Source organism: Chrysochloris asiatica, unplaced genomic scaffold (genome assembly GCF_000296735.1).
Source record: "Chrysochloris asiatica unplaced genomic scaffold, ChrAsi1.0 scaffold00173, whole genome shotgun sequence".
Classification (NCBI taxonomy): domain Eukaryota; kingdom Metazoa; phylum Chordata; class Mammalia; order Afrosoricida; family Chrysochloridae; genus Chrysochloris; species Chrysochloris asiatica.
This window is the reverse complement of record NW_006408691.1, coordinates 465,380-483,152: the sequence shown is the minus strand read 5'-3', so window position 1 is coordinate 483,152 and position 17,773 is coordinate 465,380. Positions and strand designations below refer to the sequence as shown.

The 17,773-nt window shown below is 58.7% G+C and overlaps 1 protein-coding gene across 1 annotated transcript; it reads right to left on the bottom strand.

The window, feature by feature from the left end:
• Window positions 1–35: 35 nt before the first annotated feature.
• On the bottom strand, window positions 36–15,859 carry SAMD11 (sterile alpha motif domain containing 11). The gene is made up of 13 exons (XM_006871751.1): window positions 15,788–15,859; window positions 11,839–12,020; window positions 11,239–11,289; window positions 8,299–8,423; window positions 5,691–5,780; window positions 5,369–5,503; window positions 3,322–3,484; window positions 2,110–2,225; window positions 1,664–1,742; window positions 1,100–1,590; window positions 777–901; window positions 417–527; window positions 36–257 (listed from the first exon to the last, which is right to left on the bottom strand). Exons 1-13 carry the CDS (start codon window positions 15,857–15,859, stop codon window positions 36–38), a joined length of 1,962 nt encoding a protein of 653 aa, XP_006871813.1.
• Window positions 15,860–17,773: the final 1,914 nt, after the last annotated feature.

Here is a 17,773-nt window from a genome sequence, read left to right as displayed (position 1 = left end):
CGTGAGGGTGTGGGGGCAGGGTCTGGGCACCTCGCTCAGCACAGGGGCTGGGAAGCGGCTGCGGCCCCAGGAAGCAGAGTGGTGGTCCCATTCTCCTGCTGGGGTGAGACTTGGCTATAGATGGGGGCAGCTGTTTCTGGGGAGGGGGATTGCTCTTCAGCTGTGAGCTCCCGCTCAGGGGCCTGCAAGGGCTGCTGCAGCGGCAGGGCCACTGGGAAGCTGGCCATGTAGAACACTCGGCCCAGGCGCCTGGCCACCTGCAGAGACAGGCCTGAGTGGGCAGGCACCCTGGGGTAGGGGTGGGGGGGCAGTATCCACCCTTGGGAGCTACCCCTCCCTCCAGGGATTACCCCACCCCTAGTGCCTACCTATCAAGATCCCCCTCCCTTTATGGTAATCCCTTCCCCAGAGCCCACCTGGGCCCGGATCTTGAGCGCAGGGCCCAGCTTCAGCCCCATGGTGGTCAGCAGGTGCTCCTCGGTCAGCAGGGGTAGAGTCTCCCCGTCGATGCCCTGTTCTCTGAAGACCTGTGGTGGGGAGGTAGTCAGGCCCCAGTACTGGGAATAGTGCCTGCCAGCCTCTTCCCCAGATCCTTCCAGCCGGATTGGGCTGTGGCCAATCCCTGGGGGTGTGGCCCAAGGGTTTCTGAAGAGCAATAGGGTAGTGGTTTGTGCAACTTGCAGAGAAAAGTTGGGCAATTGCCAGCACTGGGGAGGCGTTGCTGGGGGTGGTCCTGCACTGCCAGGGGGGCCCCAACTACACCTAGGCCCCCTCACCGTGGCATACTCCCCACAGCCAGCCAGGCCCCCCACGAAGCTGCACACATCATCCACGGTCCACTTGCTGACGTCCTCAGGGGCTGTGGCCTCCTCCCGCTCTGAGAAGAGTCCCCCTGCAGTGCCTGAGGGGGAGGGCTGTCATCAGGGCTCCGGGCAGACTTCTCACCACAATCCCCACCTCTCTCATGACGTCATTGCTTAGAGATGTTAGATGGAAGACCGGGAGGAATTCACTCCCCATGGACCCCTCCTCCTCCCTGAGATCCATCCGGAGATAGCCAGGCTAGATTTAGTCTCCCCAAGGAGGGAGTAAGGCCCACCTGTATGGAAATAGGGGCTGACGGTGTAGGGGAGTCCCAAGGGCAGTGTGGGTCCTGAGAGCAGTCCCTTCCCCTCAGCACTGGCCCCTCCTCCAGCTGAGGCTTGCCCAAGGGTGGGGCCCTGGCCCCCCGGAGTCACCGCCTCTGTGTCCTCTCCATCTGAATCCTTGGGCTCATCCTCAGAGCCGTCCTGTGCCCAGAGCCTGGCCCCGGCGGCTTCCTTGGACTCACTGGGCCGCGCTGGAGTTAGGCCTGGCCCCCCTTTTCGGGTGGCCCGGCGAGTAGGCTCCCGGGGAGGGTTAGGGGGCGCCTGTGAAGGCAGTGCCAGCAGCGGTGGCGCCGAGCTGTGTCTCAGAAGCAGCATGGCCCCGCGTCGCTGCAACTCTTCGGCGCCGTCGGGCGGGCGCTGAGCAGTCTCGGGCGCCAACAGCTGCGGGCGATGCACACTCTCCAGTTCCTTCTGCCTCAGCAGCTCAGCTGACATCTCCAGCCTGGACCGGAAGAGCTGGGGGGTCAGCGGCATGGCCATGTCACTCCCTCCCACACTGTGGCAGCTGCACCTACCGGGCCAGATTCTGCTTCCGCAGCAATTCCTGCTGTCGAGCTAACATCTCCGCCTGGGCTGGGGGCAGGAAGCCGTAACCTGGGACAAGGGAACAAATCACAGGTTTTCCAGTGGTCTAGGCATCTACTGCAAAAGCTGGTCCCTGTGACATGTCCCTTTTCCCCAGGGTGACCTATGCCATCCACGGAGTTCTGGTGTGGCGCTGTAGGTTAATGCGGTGGACTGCCAAATCGGTTTAAACCACAAGGTCGGTTCAAGCTCACCAGCCGCTCCTCAGAAAACGCTACACAGGGTCGCTATGGGTCGGGACAGACTCGATGGCATTTAGCAAGGCCATCCACCCCACCTTGGTCTGTCCTCCGTTCAGAGCACTTGTACACTAAGGTCGCCCGACGCTCATAACCCCCAAAGACAAAGGTCTCGCGCGAACCCGCCTGTTCCTCACCTGGGGTCTGGCACAGAGCCGAGGGCACACCCAGGAAGGGAGGCCTGAGGTGGGGGCCCAGGGCGATGTGCGGGGCATTCTGGGGCGACAGCAGAGGGGGCGGCTGCGACAGGTCCCTGTGTGCAGCAGAGTGATGAGCGGTGCGCACCAGGGCCCCCGCCCTACGCGCCCCCAATTCCCGGAACCGCGCCCCTCCAGCCACCTCCGCTAATTGCCCGCCCAACGGGCGGTCGATGCGCCGCTCGTTACAGCTCAGGGTCGCGCCCGCCCCCGCCGGCGGCGCCAATTAATCTCGGGCGGCGGCGCGGAGGCGCTGACCCGGCGGGCTGCGGGCGCGACTGCAGCGGTAATTACTGCGCGGACCGCGCCGGGGGAGCCCCCGCCGTCTCCCTCCTCACCCTTCGTGCCCCTCCTCTCTCTCTTCGTTTCCTCCTCCCTTTTCTCTCTTCCCTGTCCCCCTCCGCCCTCCCCCCCCCGCCCCCTGCGGACTCCGCTGGCCAGGCACGGCATAATTAGCCGCAGTCCGGGAGGCGGCGGAGGCGCCGCCGGGCGGGAGGGAATCTTGGGCGCGGGGACTGCTGCGGGAGAGCGGGGTCTCGGTTCCTGCGCTTTGGCACACCTCTGTGGCCAGGCAGGAGGGTCGGAAACCGCAGCTCTTCCGCCTCCTCGCCAGCTTCCTAGGGTGTTTCCTGGGGTCTCCCGACCACCGACCCCGTGAGGCCTCTCCTGTGCCGCCACAACTGCTGCATCTGGGCCCTACTGTTCCCCAAAGTCACCGATTTGGGGTTCTCCAGATCTGGAACCACCCTCCATCTCATTCACCTGTAGGGGAGCTCTGTCCTCAACTGTCCTAGGGCACCTGGAGTTAGTGATTTCTCAGTTTGCCAGGACATGGTCTCTCCATGCCTGCCCCTTCTATCCCAGAAAAGTTTCTGGTCTATCCCAGCTCATCAGGAGCCTTGGGCATGACTGGCCTTGAACCCAAGCCCAGGGTCACTTGGTACCCACACCTGTGTCTTGATGATGGACTGGGGGCATGTGCCAATGGTTACTCGAGTACCAGATGGGAAAGGTGGTGGAGAATTAATGGGAGGGTTTTGGACCTAACAGGCCTGCCCACACTCTTTGGCACACCTCAGATGCAAGCACAGAAAACCGGTGGGGAGGGGAGGCTCCTCCCCCCACCAAAACAGTCCAGTCCCACCCCAGTACCTTTCAGGAAAGGATGGGGTAATTGTTGAGGTGATGCTCTCCCGGTGCTGGACCAAGCCTTGCTTCCGACGCTGACCTGCAGTGGAGGAGGGCAAGTGGACTTCCAGGCCACTGGGGCTCCGCACGGCTGCAGCTGCCACCTCCTGCCGGACCCTCAGGAGATCTGGGAGGGTGGGCAGAAATGACCAGGAATCTAGACTTCCTCAGGGCTCTCATTCCCGCCATTCAGGTAAACATAGGACATTCACCCAGGGACACCTAAGGGCCCAGGGCCCAGTAGAGCTGCTCCTCAAAAAATCAACCCTGCACCAGGCCTTCCACACTGACCCTACCATGGGCCGGGTCCTCACTGTGACCCTACTGTGGGCCAGATTCTGACCCCGGGAGGGTTGGTCACTAGGCTAGAAAGATAAGTAGCCAGCCGTAGGGCAGGGGAGACAAATCACTTCTATATGCAACAAGGGCTAGAAGAGGTGGGTGTCAGTGATCCTTCATAAGAGCCTGTGTGAATGTCACTAAGCAAAGTGACGCTGTAGGGAGGGAAAGGGGGCCTTAGGCAGCGGAGCCAGGTGTGCAAAGGTATATACACTGGATACTGACAGGGGTTTGGATATTTGTTAGTGAGGGCACATGCATGCACACGGAGGAGTGGGTAGAGGTGGGGGGAGCGCTGAGATGAGGGCACAGGCGGAGATAGGACTGCTTGAGAAGAATCTCAGAGGTGAACTAGGCTGGGCCTGGGCACCTCAATCCAGAGCTGGCTCAGGTTGCTACTAAAGAGACTTGTCTGTCTTAAGTGGAAAGGCAGGAAAGTTCCAGAGATTTCCCCCAGACACGGAGCTCGCAGGGACAGAGGTGTCAGGCTGATGACAAGACCCAGGAACACACATGGGACACATGATCACATGTGGACACACAGCATGAGCATAAGGGAACATACAGCATAACTAGCATACATGAAGGCACACAGACTCCCCCCAACCCTGGGGCACACATGTATAAGAAAGCACATGACACCTGCAAGCATACATGTGTACACCATATACAAGGGCACATGGAACACACGTCTGAACTACTGTTACCCACTCGGATCTCCAGCCTGTTCAGGGCTGTCTCTGCGTCCCACCCGCAGCCTTCACTAGCAGGCTCCTCTGCTTCTCTTTATAAATTAATTACCCGAAAAGCGGAGGCCGGTCCTGCCCCAGGCCGGATGCCAGCCTGCAGAGCCGAGCCGGCGCGGCCGCCCGCATCGATCCCAGCGGTGCCTCCGCCGCCCCCGCGCCACGATCGCGGTTATTTACAGTCGGCTCCGCAGCGGGGGTGGCGGCTCCGCGGCGGGGACCGTGATTGACAGCCAGCTCCCCGGGCGCGAGGCCCACAGCCCTCCCCCTCACCGGCCAGCAGCGGCCCCAGGCAGGGCAGGGAAAGCAATTAAAAAGGAAGATTTTTAAATTATTAACATTTGGTGAATTATTCAGGCTCTTGGTGCCTGAGCTGCCCTGGGGACAGTGCCTCGTGTGAGAGAGGAAACCCTGCCCCCTTTCCGGACTAACCCCCTCCTGTCAGAAAAGCCAGGGCTACCCTATCTGGGTTGGGGGGCGGGGTATTAGGACTCAGTTGGATAGACCATGGGGGGTGGGGTGGGGGGCAGAAGAGAGCCTCCTCCTGCACAGCCAAATCCCCACTGTCTCTGCCTAACCTCATTCACCCACCCTGGACGCTTTCCTAGGGAGGGTCAGGGTGCTCCCAACAGAGGGTCCATGTCCCCTACCTGGCCCTGCAGGCAGGGTTACTGACAGCAGAGGTGAGGCATACAGAGAGATCTGTGTCTACTGGGCAGCGGGGGAGGGGGGAGCGGCTGGAACTCAGTTCCTCATCCTCAGTGAGGCAGGGGCAGCCCCAGAGAGACCCGGGAGTGTGGTCAGCCAGGAGAGAGACAAGAGTGAGAGGAGGGGCAGTCTGGCTGACCTGCCTTCAGTCAGTAGCCAGGCCAGAGTTTGGACACAGGTAACAGCATGTTCTGAATGGGCGTCCATCCGGCACGTACCGTGGCTGGGCAAGCCCAGGTGGTAGTGCCGCTGGGGGTCCTCAAAGGTGCCTGCCTCGCTCAGTGCTGACACAAGTCGCCGATAGTGTTCTTCAGGGGCCATGCCTGGCTGGAATTCTGGCAACAGCAGAGTCTCTGGTTGGGGTGCACAGGGATAGGGGGCTTCTTAAGACTCTGGCAATGGGGAGGGGCAGGGCTTCCCCTCTTAGAACCTACTAAGGCTGGCTGTGCCTAGAGAGCAACCCCCACAATCCCAGCACTCTCAGTGACTCAGCTCCCCCTCCCTCCTCCAAGGAGACCTTTCCCCTCATAGGGCTCCCACCTGCGGGGGACTCGCTTCTGGCCTTCTTCTCCGAAGGGCAGTCAATGCTGATGTGGGGAGACGGGCCCAGTCTCTTACCCAACAGGTCACCTGTAGGAAGCATGTCTCAGCAACACATGGCACCAGGAAGGGACCCCAACCCCTGTCTTCTATGCACAACCCTATCAGTCCTGGTAGACCAAGGCCAGTTCCAGGTCAGAGTTCCAGTGACCAAGGACATCATGAAGGGGTGAGGGAAGGGCGCGAATGCAGCCTGCCCCTGGACTCTGGGGCATGTGTGAGATGCAGCATGAGGGGCCGGGCGGGGGGAGCAGTTCAGGAACCCCCTAGGTTCCCTGCTACCCCTTCAGCCTAATCAGATTCACTATAAGGCTTCTCTGCTACTTCTTAAGTCAAATAAGGGTTCTTGGCAGAGATACAATAAAACAAAATGCTTTTTGATTTGGTGGACACAGGGGAGGGCATGGGATGAAGGGTCTAGGGCAGGGGACACAGGGTCTGAAGTCCAGCTGGGGTTGGGGGTGGGAAAAGAATTTTAAGAAAGCATACCCCATCCCCTAGTCAGTACCTCTGCTTGACTAGCCCTGAGCTCCCATGGCTGGGGCTACCCCCTCTGTCCCACAAAGGACTGTCCATAGGCCCACCCAGAGGTCCCAACCAGCCAAATCCATCTCCCATGCCAGTTTGAGCCCCACAGGCACCTCAAACTCATGTCCAGAATCTCCTACATCATTCACCCAACCTGATCACCTTCAAAAAAGTACATGAGCCCTCTCAGGAGCCTCTCAGTGGGTGGGTGATGGCCCCCACTGGGACCCAGGCCCACCATGACACCTAGATGAACAGACTCCCAGGCCCAAGCCCACCCCGGAAGCCTAGCCGTCAGCTCCAAAGCTTAATTCCGTTTTCTTATTCCCTTAATCTGTCATTTTTATCAGGCCAGGGAAGTGCCTTGGCGTCAGAACAGCCGATCAATCTCCACATTACAGCTGACAGAATGGTGCTAATAACTTATTGATCTCGCCACCTTGCAGCCACTGGCCTGGGCAGCCTAGCCCCCAGCCCCAGCCCTGCCCCGAATCAAGGGACAGTGGTGGAGGACTGGACAGGCAGAGCACCACAGGATGGGCTGGAGGCAGCACTGAGGAGAGTCTGGGTGGGTAGGCCTGCTTCCTAGGTCTTCTGAGTGGGAAGAGATTTGCACAGCCCCTACAGTAGCCCCGCACCCATCCCTCTAGGGGCAGACTCAGGAAGGGGATCATTCTATAAATAACCCAGAGGCTGTCCCTGAGCAGAGACCTGTTTCCAACTTTCCAGGCAGCTTGAACTCCCCTCCCCTTTCTGGGTGGGATGAGAGTGGGGGCTCCTCTCTGCTCCTGGAAGCCCAGAACAGACTGGGGACAGAAGGGGCACCTCAGGGCCGCCTGCAGACACATTCAAAGGCTCACACCATCACAGATGCCGGCACACGCCCCATGCCCAGTCCCTGACAAGGACAGGAAGAGACTCATGTCCAAGTGTGTCTATATTTGGGGCGATGTTGGAGTTCACTAGGTGACCACCACTAGCCAAATAGAGGATTACAGCCCTGGGGCAGGACCCTGGCAAGGATACCCATTTGAAGTCTGGCTGTACACATGTGACACATGCATGGTACATACAGGGTACTTCAGGCAAAGCGTGTGATACCAAGTGTCCATCTACACACTCTATACTCTGTACAAATGCACTTGAGGACTCAAGGGTACAGGAGTGAGTGGGAGCAGGGTATGGTTGGGCACACATTTTGTGTATGCACACGCACAAGCATGCCTGTGTGCCATGGGGACTGTGTGTGTGTGTGTGTGTGTAGGCGGCCACAGGGAGGTCCTGCTGGCTCTCAACATCTCAATCATGGCAGAACCACTCCGCCCAATCGATGGGGCAATTAGATTTTATCAGCCGCTTGGCCGCCTCACTCATCCAGCCCAGCTCAAAGCAGCCCTTGCCTTCCAAGGCAGGCGAGACTGGGGGTGGGGTGGGGTGTGTGCAGTTAGGGGTGCAGATCACAGGCCATCCAGCCTTCCTGAGAGTGGCCAGGTCATTGGGACTCTAGTCTGCTCTCCCACCCCCTCCACACTCTTTGAGGTACCCCTTCCGTCAGGGCCAGGTCCCCAAGGCTGCCCCTCTCTCTGAGCTCCGGATGCGCTGTGGGCTACGGTTTCTCTGGGCAGGTGTAGGTACTCCAAGCTAGACGTGAATGAGTCACTGCCCACGTATGAGCAGTTACAGCCATTTATGGGCCTCTGTGAGAGTCGCGTGTGTTGGTCTAAGAGCCTGCATCCCAAGAGGAGGGTAGCAGTGGCTTTGGAGGCTCCAAGCTCCCCCAGCAGCAGCGGCTGTGGAGCCACAGCCCCGCCTCCTGTCTGCCTGGCTGGGATTAACACAATTACCATCACGCGGTGCCCCAGGGGACAGGCGGCCTCGCCACCTCCGCCTCACTGGCCTCCTGGCTGCCAGCCAAGACTGCTGGGGGTGGCGCGCGTCCAGGCTGCTGAACACAGACCGCTTGGATGAGGGTGGGGCTATCCCCGTCTTGCACACCCCAGCCCCCAACCCCAGCCCTCACCTGTGGCTCCCAGGCCCAGTTCTGTACTGCCTCTCTGGAATTCACAACGGCTCTGGGGCTCAGGCATCACGAGGTGGCGGCTTCGATGCACACTGGATATGAGGGTGGAGAGGTCACTGTCCTGGCTGTAGCAAAGCAAGAGGGGCAGTGGGCAGGCAGCTGAGGCAGCTCAACAGCCCAGACTGGGCTCAGCAATTCCAATGGACACAAGGCACAAGCATAGCAGTGGTGACAAGCATTCAGGACCTGCAGGTGCACCACCTTTCTTGGAGGGGATCAAGGTCTCTCAGCTGAGACCTCAAGCTCAGACAGATTCGGCCTGGCTCCAAGACAGTCTTGTCCCTGCTCTCTCTAGATAGGACTCCCAGCTATGGGGCTCTCGGAAAAGACAAACCTGCCACAGGCGCTGGCCTCACTGGCGCACTAAGAATGTGGCTTGGATCATCTCAATCAAAACTTGCAGTTCCCCCCACCCCAGGTAAATAAAACATCCAATGTCTTCTAACATGAAAACCAGTTCAGACCAAAGTCCTATGGCACACACATGCACACACAGGAATGTGTATGATCACACAGAGTGATATGTGTACACATGGGGACACAGACTCATGCAAGTATGCATACACAGATGAGAATACAAGCACACATATGTGCAGCGACGCCCACATGCATGTGTATATACAGAGAAATACAGTGTACGTGAGAACATACACATATGCACACATGGAGATAAGTGCACAGACAGGGACATAGACACACACACATACAAATGTGCATGTGGGGGCAGGGACATATATATACATACATGCACAGGAGATACATAAATATGCACATAAGCACAGCTACACATGGACCATTGGGCCTAAGAATCATCCTTAAGTCAGGCTTATGTGAACTTGGGGTAAATGCATGTTTAACTCTTTTGTTCCTTTCTTTCTTCCTGCTAATTCAGCTCAATTCCATACCCACAGACCCCAGAGAGGAGGAGGCGAGAAGGACCCCAGCAAGGCTGCCTGCCGCTCAAGCACATGGTCAGGCCCCCACCCTCCACACACTGCGCCCCCATGCCTCTTGCCCGGCCCACCTGTGATGGAGCGGCCTCCTGGCTGGGCCATAGCACACAGAGCCTCCACGAGTGACCAGGGAACTCCAACCCTAAACCTCATTAAATAGCCTCCTTGGCCTGGGCCAGCAGCCGGGGATAATCCAGGCTGGCTCCTAAGCAGATCCGTTTCAGCACCAAAGGCTAGGCTGGAGCTGGCTCCAGAGCCTTCTGGGAGACCCAGATGTGGGTCCCCTCAACACCCCCCATACAAATAGGAGGGCAGGTGGGCCTGGGTAAGTACTTTATGGGATTAATTGGCAGCGAATCTCATCCCCTCCATCATCCTCACCAGTGTGAGAGCTGTGGGGGAGTCAGAGCAAGAACTGCTATTCTCAGCACTAGGGATGGGGAGGGCAGCCCAGGCTTCAGGGATGTCCTGCTGCCAGGGGTCCTTCCCCAGACTCTCATGGGAGGTGGATGTGCTTCCCAAAGACTCAGAAAGGAAGGGCCTCCTGGTTTGCTCTCCATGATCCCCTGCCCAGCACCTACACAGACACCTGAGAATCACCAGACATTGAAATGGGGACACTGAGGACCCCCTGGAGTCTGTCTTGAATCCAGAGACTAGAATACCCTGCCTGTGGACCTTCTGCCTTTCTGCCTTGGGTTTCTCTCCACGAGGACCGTCTGGCTCCAAGAAACAAATTACACCGAGTGCTGCGTAAACAAACGAAAAGTCACCTCAAACCCATTTCTCCAAGAAAGCTGAGGAGGAGGACATTCAGGAGACCAGGGACCACATCCCGCATATAAACACTGTCCAGTCCTTCATGGACCAGTGAGTATTTGCTGCCTAGGGGCCAGAGGGACACACCCAGCAAAGCCCAGCATATGAGATGTTGCTCACTTCAACTACTCTAACCAAACAGACTGATTGAGGGATGGAGACAGGGGGATGGAGTTAGACAGACACCCAGGTGGAGAAGAGTGAAGGGACATATGGAGCGGTGGAAACAGACAGGTGGATGGAGATGGGGATGGAGACAAAAGGGTGAAAACATAAAGTGGAGACTGATGGACAGATGGACAGAGACAGGGATAAAGACAGACAGACAGATGATGCAAGTAGATGGACAGAGACAGGAGACCAGAGAAAGAAAGGCAGACGAGCAGGACCATGAAGAGGCAGGAAGAGAGACAGAGTTAGGAGGCAGTGGAGTGGCTCCCCCAGTGAAATCAGAACATTGTCTAACCCCTCCTGAAATGGTCAACAGCCCCTGCTTCCCTTGGTCAGGGCGGGGGTGGAGACAGCCAAGAGGAGGAGCTCTCCTGGGTGGGGGCAGCACTTTGATCCCCTTTAGGCTGCGTCGATATTTCGTAATGTCCCAAGGTAAAGGCTCAAAATGTCATCAATGTTCATGACGTTTCATAAAAATGAGTAGTTGAGCTGGCAACTCCAAAATGAGGTGGAAATAAGTTTAAAGAGGTTTTTATTGTAATTCAGCTCCAGGACCCTGGCACTATCTCAGAGATATAAATAACCACACATCCTGCCTGAGCCCTGGTGGGGGTGGGGAGGGTGCCTCAGGGACTCCCCTATATACCCAGCTGTGATGAAGACCCTGGTGCTGCACTTGACCCTGAGCACCAGAAACCTGCCCCCCCTGCCCCTTCTCAAGCCCCCTCGTTTTCACTTCCTGCCCTTGGATTCACTCTGTTTCCCACCCATGGTCTACAGCCGGTCTTTGAGTCTGCACAGACCAGAGCAAGCCCCAGGGCAAGGGGCCAAGGTAAAATCGCACAGGAGATAGCAAACAAAGGACAGACCCACAGACAGCAGGCAGGCTGCTCAGGAGTCAGAGCAGACCAAGCCACCAGCACATTTGTGCTCCTACCTACAGGATGTCTCTCGGAAGGAGATGTTCACGTCCCAGTGGGTGTGGACCCTGTGGGGAAAGAGGTCAGGTCAGTGGGTTAGGGGTCTTCCCTCAAAGACCTCATGCTTGAAGGGAGGGTTGCTAGGAACCAATGTGGACAGGGCAGGGATGGGCAAACAGGGTGTGCAGTGGCCAGACTTGGGATTCTAGAGAGTTATTTTAGGGGGTAAATGGGTACATTTTTCAAGGTTAAGTGGGAAAAGGAAAGGTCTGGAACTCCTGGGAATATATAACAGGTTCTCCAGAAACATGTGTTAGATGAATGGACAAATGGACAGATGGATGAATGCAGATGGAAGGTGCCTTTTCTGGGTGGGGGGAGGCAGCGATCAGGAAGATCAGGGCCAAGTCTGGAGAGACAGTGAGAAGTAGAGAGTCCCCAACACAGTCCCCACGGGGCAAGATGGCCCTTACCAGGTGGACCCTGGGCACAGACTCTGCTTCCTGTCCTGAAATGGGACCAGCAAGCCAGGCCCTGCACCTCCCTCTTGTCTTCCTTTCCCCATCTTTCTCATCTCCTCCCCGATGCCCCGCATTCTTGGAGGCCCAGCCAAGCACCTTCTCTTCATGATACTGACGCGTAGATCGTCCTCTCGCTTCATACCCAGCCGCCGCCTGCAGGCCGGGCTGCTCCCATCAATGACGCCATCACTAGCCAGGAAGCTGGGGGCTGGCTCCTTCTTCAGGACACGTGCAGAGGGCAGGGCAATGGTCCTCTTGTCTGCTAGCCGTCCCCGGTTCTAAGCAGGTGGGAGAAAAGGAGGATCAGACTACTCCCAGGCTTGGGGGTCACAGGAACTCTTGGGGCCATCACAGAGGACAAACAGGCTGTCATGGAACCCCCGATCCAGAAGAGGCTTCAGAAGCTACAACTGGCCAGAGAGGGCTCAGGCCAGGACCTGGGGTCTGCACTGCCCCCATGTCCAGAGAACTGAGAAGGTACAAGGCTGGGCCTGGTGTCCTAGGGGCTTCCCTGTTCAGACTCTAGACTGCCCCAGATCCCTGAAAACGGGCACGAAACTTGTGACTGTGGGGTGTGTGTGTGTGTTGGGGGGAGTGGGTGGGAGTAAGCAGCATATTCTTCACACTGCTCCCCTCTTGGGTTCCCAGTGTCTCCTGCTGGCACCCCAAATCAGTACCAACGTTAACAAGCACAGTCTAGTGTGAACGTCAAATTGATACTAATGTTAAGAAGCATGGTCCAGTGTGAACCCCCAAACTGAAGCCAGCTTTGACAAGCATAGTCCAGCATGAACACTCAAACCAGTGCCAACATCGACAAGCATGGCCCCTCTGCACTCCATGGTTGCTGCGTAGAGCCCAACTCCAAGCGGTTTGTAGCCTGGCTTGGATTTGGGATTGTAGAACTGTGACTGGCCAAGTCTCGGGCCATGCACAGAGCAGGCATTCTCAGTCCCTGCTGAACCTCATGGCCCAAGGAGCCCCCTTTGCAGCCAGATCAGCCCTGAGGGTCCCAGAGTGAGGGATTCAGATTTCTCCCCAAGGCCCAGCCTATGAGACACTGTGCATATGGTGTGTGAGGGAGGGTGTGTGGGGGGATGGACGAGGCAGGAAGTGATTCTTGTGGATACAGACATGCACACACATAAGACCCCAGAGAGTGTGGGCATGCTCAGAGCCCATGTGCATTGAGGACCCACATGTGTTCAGAGAAAGTATATGGGAGGTGAGTCCTCAGATAGGGCAGTTCTACTGGTAGACCCCACCAACCCTGGGACAAAGAAGGAAAGTGATTGATCATTTTCCATTGGGCTACTGGTTCAGGAAGGTGGTGGGGCCTTGGGATTCTCTGATTCCCGCTCATCTCTTCAACCACCCAGGGCATTCCCAGCCTCCTTCCCTCTCTCTTCCCAATCCCCACTCCCCATTACCAGGACATGTCCCATCACATCTGTGAGCTTGAGAGGGCTTCACAGGAGTCCTAGTCCATGATATCCTCCAGGGTAAAAGGTCTACACCTTTGTACCTTCTACTGTCACCACCAGACACGTCTCCAACAACCACAGGTTTCAGCAGATATGATCCAGGACTGTGGTACGTCCCCTCCACAGGATCCAGGGGCTACAGCGTCCCACTCTTCCACATAGGATCTGAGACTATGGCCTGCCCTGTCTATAGGATATGGGGGCTACAGTCCACCCAAAGGATCTGGGGCTATGATCTCCTGCCACAGTTGTCCCCAAAAGACCCAGGGGCTATGTTCTCCCCACACTTGCTGGAGACACCCTTGTATCTTTCTCTGCAACACACACTGCGGGTTGACTGACCTGGCAGTATCAGGATGAGCATGAGGGGGCCAGTGGGATCTGAAGACAGGTCTGGTGCATCTGGGCCAAATGTGGGCTTGGGAAAGAGCCAGAGAGCTTCCTGGTGGGTACACGCAACTGGGAAATCCCTGCTTGGCTCCGTCCCTCTCTAGCCTGCTGTAGCCCAGACACCAGGACCTGGCCTTGGGAAGAAGTCAGCCTCAGCCTAGGAGGGCCTTGAGAGGTCCTACCTTTGTATCAGACATGAGGGACAAGACAGCAGGACTGCCCTTGGCTGGAGGTCAGGATGTGGCAGAGGTGTCCCTGGCGCTGCCGACCAATGTGTTGTGCTGAGTGCAACAGCATCCAAGGGGGTTGCTGAGGACAAGAGGCTGCTGTCTGGGTAATAGCTTCAGAGTCTTGTGAGCTTGAGGCCAAGATGCCACCCCTTGTCCCTCTAAGAGCTCACAAATGTCCGAACTGGGTGGCAGGGCCTCTGTCCCCAGCCAAGCCCAGATCATTGGGAGGGGGCAGGCCAAGACAGCAGAAAGGGGTGTGACCCCACTCTGTCCCCTGAGGTATCTGTGACCATGAAGTGTACACCACATGCTGACCTGGCCATGTATGATTGGGGATGGACTCTGAGTAACAAAGGTGGTGGTGGCTGGGAAGCCAAGGAGGCCTGTGGAGGTTTTCCCAAGGGAGAGGTGCAAGGCAAACCTGGAAGGGACTACCAGTATCAGGAGGAGGAACATTCAGGGAAGGCAGCCACGGGCCATGGCCCCATTCTTCTCTGAGTCATAGGGTTCCCCTTGGAGGTGAAGAAAAAATATGCCCAGCTACACTAACACAGGGAGCATGATGGCTCTATACAGCAAGCACTGGACTGTGAACCACAAGATCCATGGTTCGAGTCCACCAGTCACTCCATAGGAGAAAGATGAGGCTTTCTGCTCCCACAAAGATTTAAAGCCTTGAAGAGCCTATACAGGGTGTCTATGAGCTGAAACGATTCAATGGCACTTAACCACCATAGCAATAATGCATGGGATGGGTGAACTGAAACCGGGCCTTAGCACCCCCCTCCCAGCACAGAAATCCTAGGCCAGTCTGGGGTTCCTCAGAGGACCCTGCTTAAGCACTGTCTGCATGGAGAAGGGGGAGCAGTTGGGGGGAAATGGGGTCTTCCATCTAGCTTCTTGCCTTATGCAATAGGTGGGTAAGCTCAAGAACTAATCCATGAGTCTGGTTAGTCTGGGTCCAGTGGCGCATGAGGACTCCTGGAATGGACACAGGGTGACCTGTGTAGTATTTGAGGGGACAGCCCTGCCTATGGAGGTGAGCATCAACCTATACTCAGTTTTCAACCTGTGTCCAGAAGTGTGCTCTGCCCCCTGCGGACTCCCCTCCCCCTCGCCCACCCTCCCAACAGTCATAGTAAACAAGCTTTCATAGCAGCTTCTGCAGGCCCCTTGCTCCCACCCCTTCCTAGAGAGGCTTCTGAAAAGAGCCAAGAATACCCCCAAGAATACTCGACTTCACTCAGTTCTCCCTGGAGTGCCAGGTTGGACCATCTCAGGGTGCAGTTTCAGACTGTGCCTCGCTGCCCAGGGAACCACTTTCTCCCACTCCTCCATGAGGGCACCCCAGATTTCTACCTTGGGTTAGGGCACTGCAGGCTCCCCAGCCTCCATCCCATCCCAACTCTCTTGTCCTCAAAGGCCTCAGTGCATGAACCATGCCCCAACCAGACTGGGTCCCTAGGACATTCTTGGGCAAACAGGTCCTTCCAGGGCAGTCCCCAATACCCTAGAGATGCATTCGAGATATTCACTCAAATCCAAAGCTGTGGTCACCCCAGAATTAGTGTTCCTCTGCATTGGCACTGTTCACGTTTGAGCCAGATAACACGGTGACTCCCCACCCCCCCAGACCTGTGAGAGGGGCGGAGCCCCTGGCTCAATCCAGGTGACACCATCCAGGGAGAGGACCCCCTCCTCCTGGGCTTCTCTTCAACACTCATAAGACTCCAGGACCACAGGTAGGCCACAGTCCTGCATTCAAACGATGAGGAAGCTGGGATATCCCATGATTCTGGCCCTGCTTCTGATTTTTCCCCATTTCCCTGAGTCGCCCTCCAGCACCCTCTGAGGGTTGCAGCCACAACTCCCCATCCTCGAACACAAAGCACAATCGCAAAGCATTACGACCCCACAGCCCCAATCACCTCCCTTTCTTACCACGGGGGAGGAGATTCGGCAGCCGGGACAGTCACAGATTGGAGGGTGCACCTGCAGGATGCCCTTGGACATAAGCGTCTTCAGACTTTTCCCTGTGAGGAGAGCCAGAGGCTGCACCGGTCGATAGGCACCGCAGAAGCTCGCGTGGGTGGCATGCCTTCCAGAGGTGCAGCCAGCCGCACGTGTATGAAGCACATCATCCCCTTCCCACCTCCGTGCAACTTCCCGAGCCGCTGCCTGGCCCACCCCTGTGCATGCCGCCGCTGGGACCTTTAGGACTCAACCCAATTCAGGGCAAGCGCCCTTCCCGGCAGAGGCGCGGCCTCCACCCCGCCTCCATGTCCCTCCCCGCGCTCCACCCACTCCAGGCCGCATCTCTCTTCATCTAGTTGGGGGCCGCTCCAAGGAAGGCAGAACCCCGGTGCAGAGGAGCGAAGCGTACGGACCCGGGTCTGCGCCCACCCCAGTGGCGGGAAGGGGTGACCACCGCTGAGCCGCGAACCCTAGTCGAGTGCCACCGGTCCTTAACTTTCCAACTCATTCACTGCGCCTAGTTCTCACCGCGTTCCCCCGCGTTCCTACTCAGGCGCCCCCACGTTGCGCCCTTGGAACAGGTTCCCGCCAGAGCCCGAAGAGTCTGCGCCTGGCCCAGCCACTCGGTCTCTGCGCGCGTCCCCAGTGCGACGCGCGTCCCCGCGCTGCCCCCACCTGCCCGCACCGCCCCCATGCCTTTCCTCTCTCTCCACTAGCGCGCCCCGCAACCTGACTGCACGTGTACCCCTCTACGCTCGCCGGAACCGAGGTCCGCGCTCCGGCAGGAAGGTGTCCCGCCGGGCCGACCTTCTGCCGGCTCCCCCGAGTTCTTGTCAACTTCCCCTGGGCCTCTGCTCCGGCCCGACAGTGACACTGCGGGGTGGGGGCTGTTCCGGCTCAACCCCGGGCATGCAGCGCCCCCTCGGGGCCGAGATCGGTCTCCCTGGAAGCGAGTGAGGGCGGTCCGGTCCGCGGGTCCCCTGGGAGTCAGGGGTCCAACCCGCGGGTCTCCCACCGTGGCCGCACCTTTGTGGCGGATGCTGCGCTTCCAGTCCTTGGCTGTCTCGCGGCCGCTGACGAACTGAAACTCATTGGGCGTGAGCCACTCGCCGCGGTGGCGGATGGATGGGCCTTTGCTGCCCTGGCAGAGTTTGCGCACGTATAGCAGCGCGCGGTTGGCGCCGCACTCCACCTCGATGCACGGCTCGCCGTTGTCCAACAGCGGCTGGAAGTCTGGCGCTGCAGTCACAGCGGCTGAGAAGCGCTCAAGGGCCAGCGGGTCCCGGGGCAGGTGGAGGTGCGCGGCGGCTTCGTGCAGGCTCAGGTAGGCGCGAGAGGCGCGGAGTGGCGGCGCCAACAGTGCCTCATAGCCGGCGGCGGAGGCGGGCAGCGAGGCTGCTGGGGGTAGGGCGGCAGCGGCGGGTAGCGGCGCCAGGTAACCCGGTAGCGGTGGCAGCGGCAGCGCGGCCAGGGACGGGTGGAAGGTGGCCAGGGCTAGGGCCAGGTCCTCGCGGCCCGGGAGCTCCTTCTTGACAGCCGGCATGGCGCGCCGGCCGCTCCTTAGCCAGGCTGTCCGCCGCTGGCGCAACTTGTTTTGGCCGGTCTAGAGTTGGGCTGCGGGGGCGGGAGGGGGCCCGGGAGGCGCCTGGCCTCGCGCCCGCCTTGCCCGCTACTGCGCCCGGGCGACCAGAGCCGCCACCGCCGCGCCGCCCGCCGGGCCACTCCGAACAGCTGCCCGGCCGGCTAGCGGGGGCTCCGCTGCCGGAGACATGGTGCTGCCTGGAGCTGCTATCGATTCTCAATAGACCCGCTGAGCGCCGCAGCTACCGGGCTTTGGAGCTCCGCGGGTCGCCGGGAGTCCTGGGCCCCAGCCACCTGCGCCGCGCCCCCGGGGGCCACCCCACGCCCGGTTCGCTGGTCCGCCCGCCCGGCTGAGCCGGGCAGTGAGGAGTC

What these genes read in the sequence shown, in the direction of transcription:
- SAMD11 (XM_006871751.1), bottom strand. Translation starts at nt 15,859, where the DNA reads ATGTCCAAGGGCATCCTGCAGGTGCACCCTCCAATCTGTGACTGTCCC. An exon ending in GTCAGTATCATGAAGAGAAG is followed by an intron (nt 11,290 to 11,838) that starts GTGCTTGGCTGG and finishes CTTTCCCCACAG; the next exon opens with GGTCCACACCCACTGGGACG. An exon ending in CAGAAGCGAGTCCCCCGCAG is followed by an intron (nt 5,504 to 5,690) that starts GTGGGAGCCCTA and finishes CACCCCAACCAG; the next exon opens with AGACTCTGCTGTTGCCAGAA.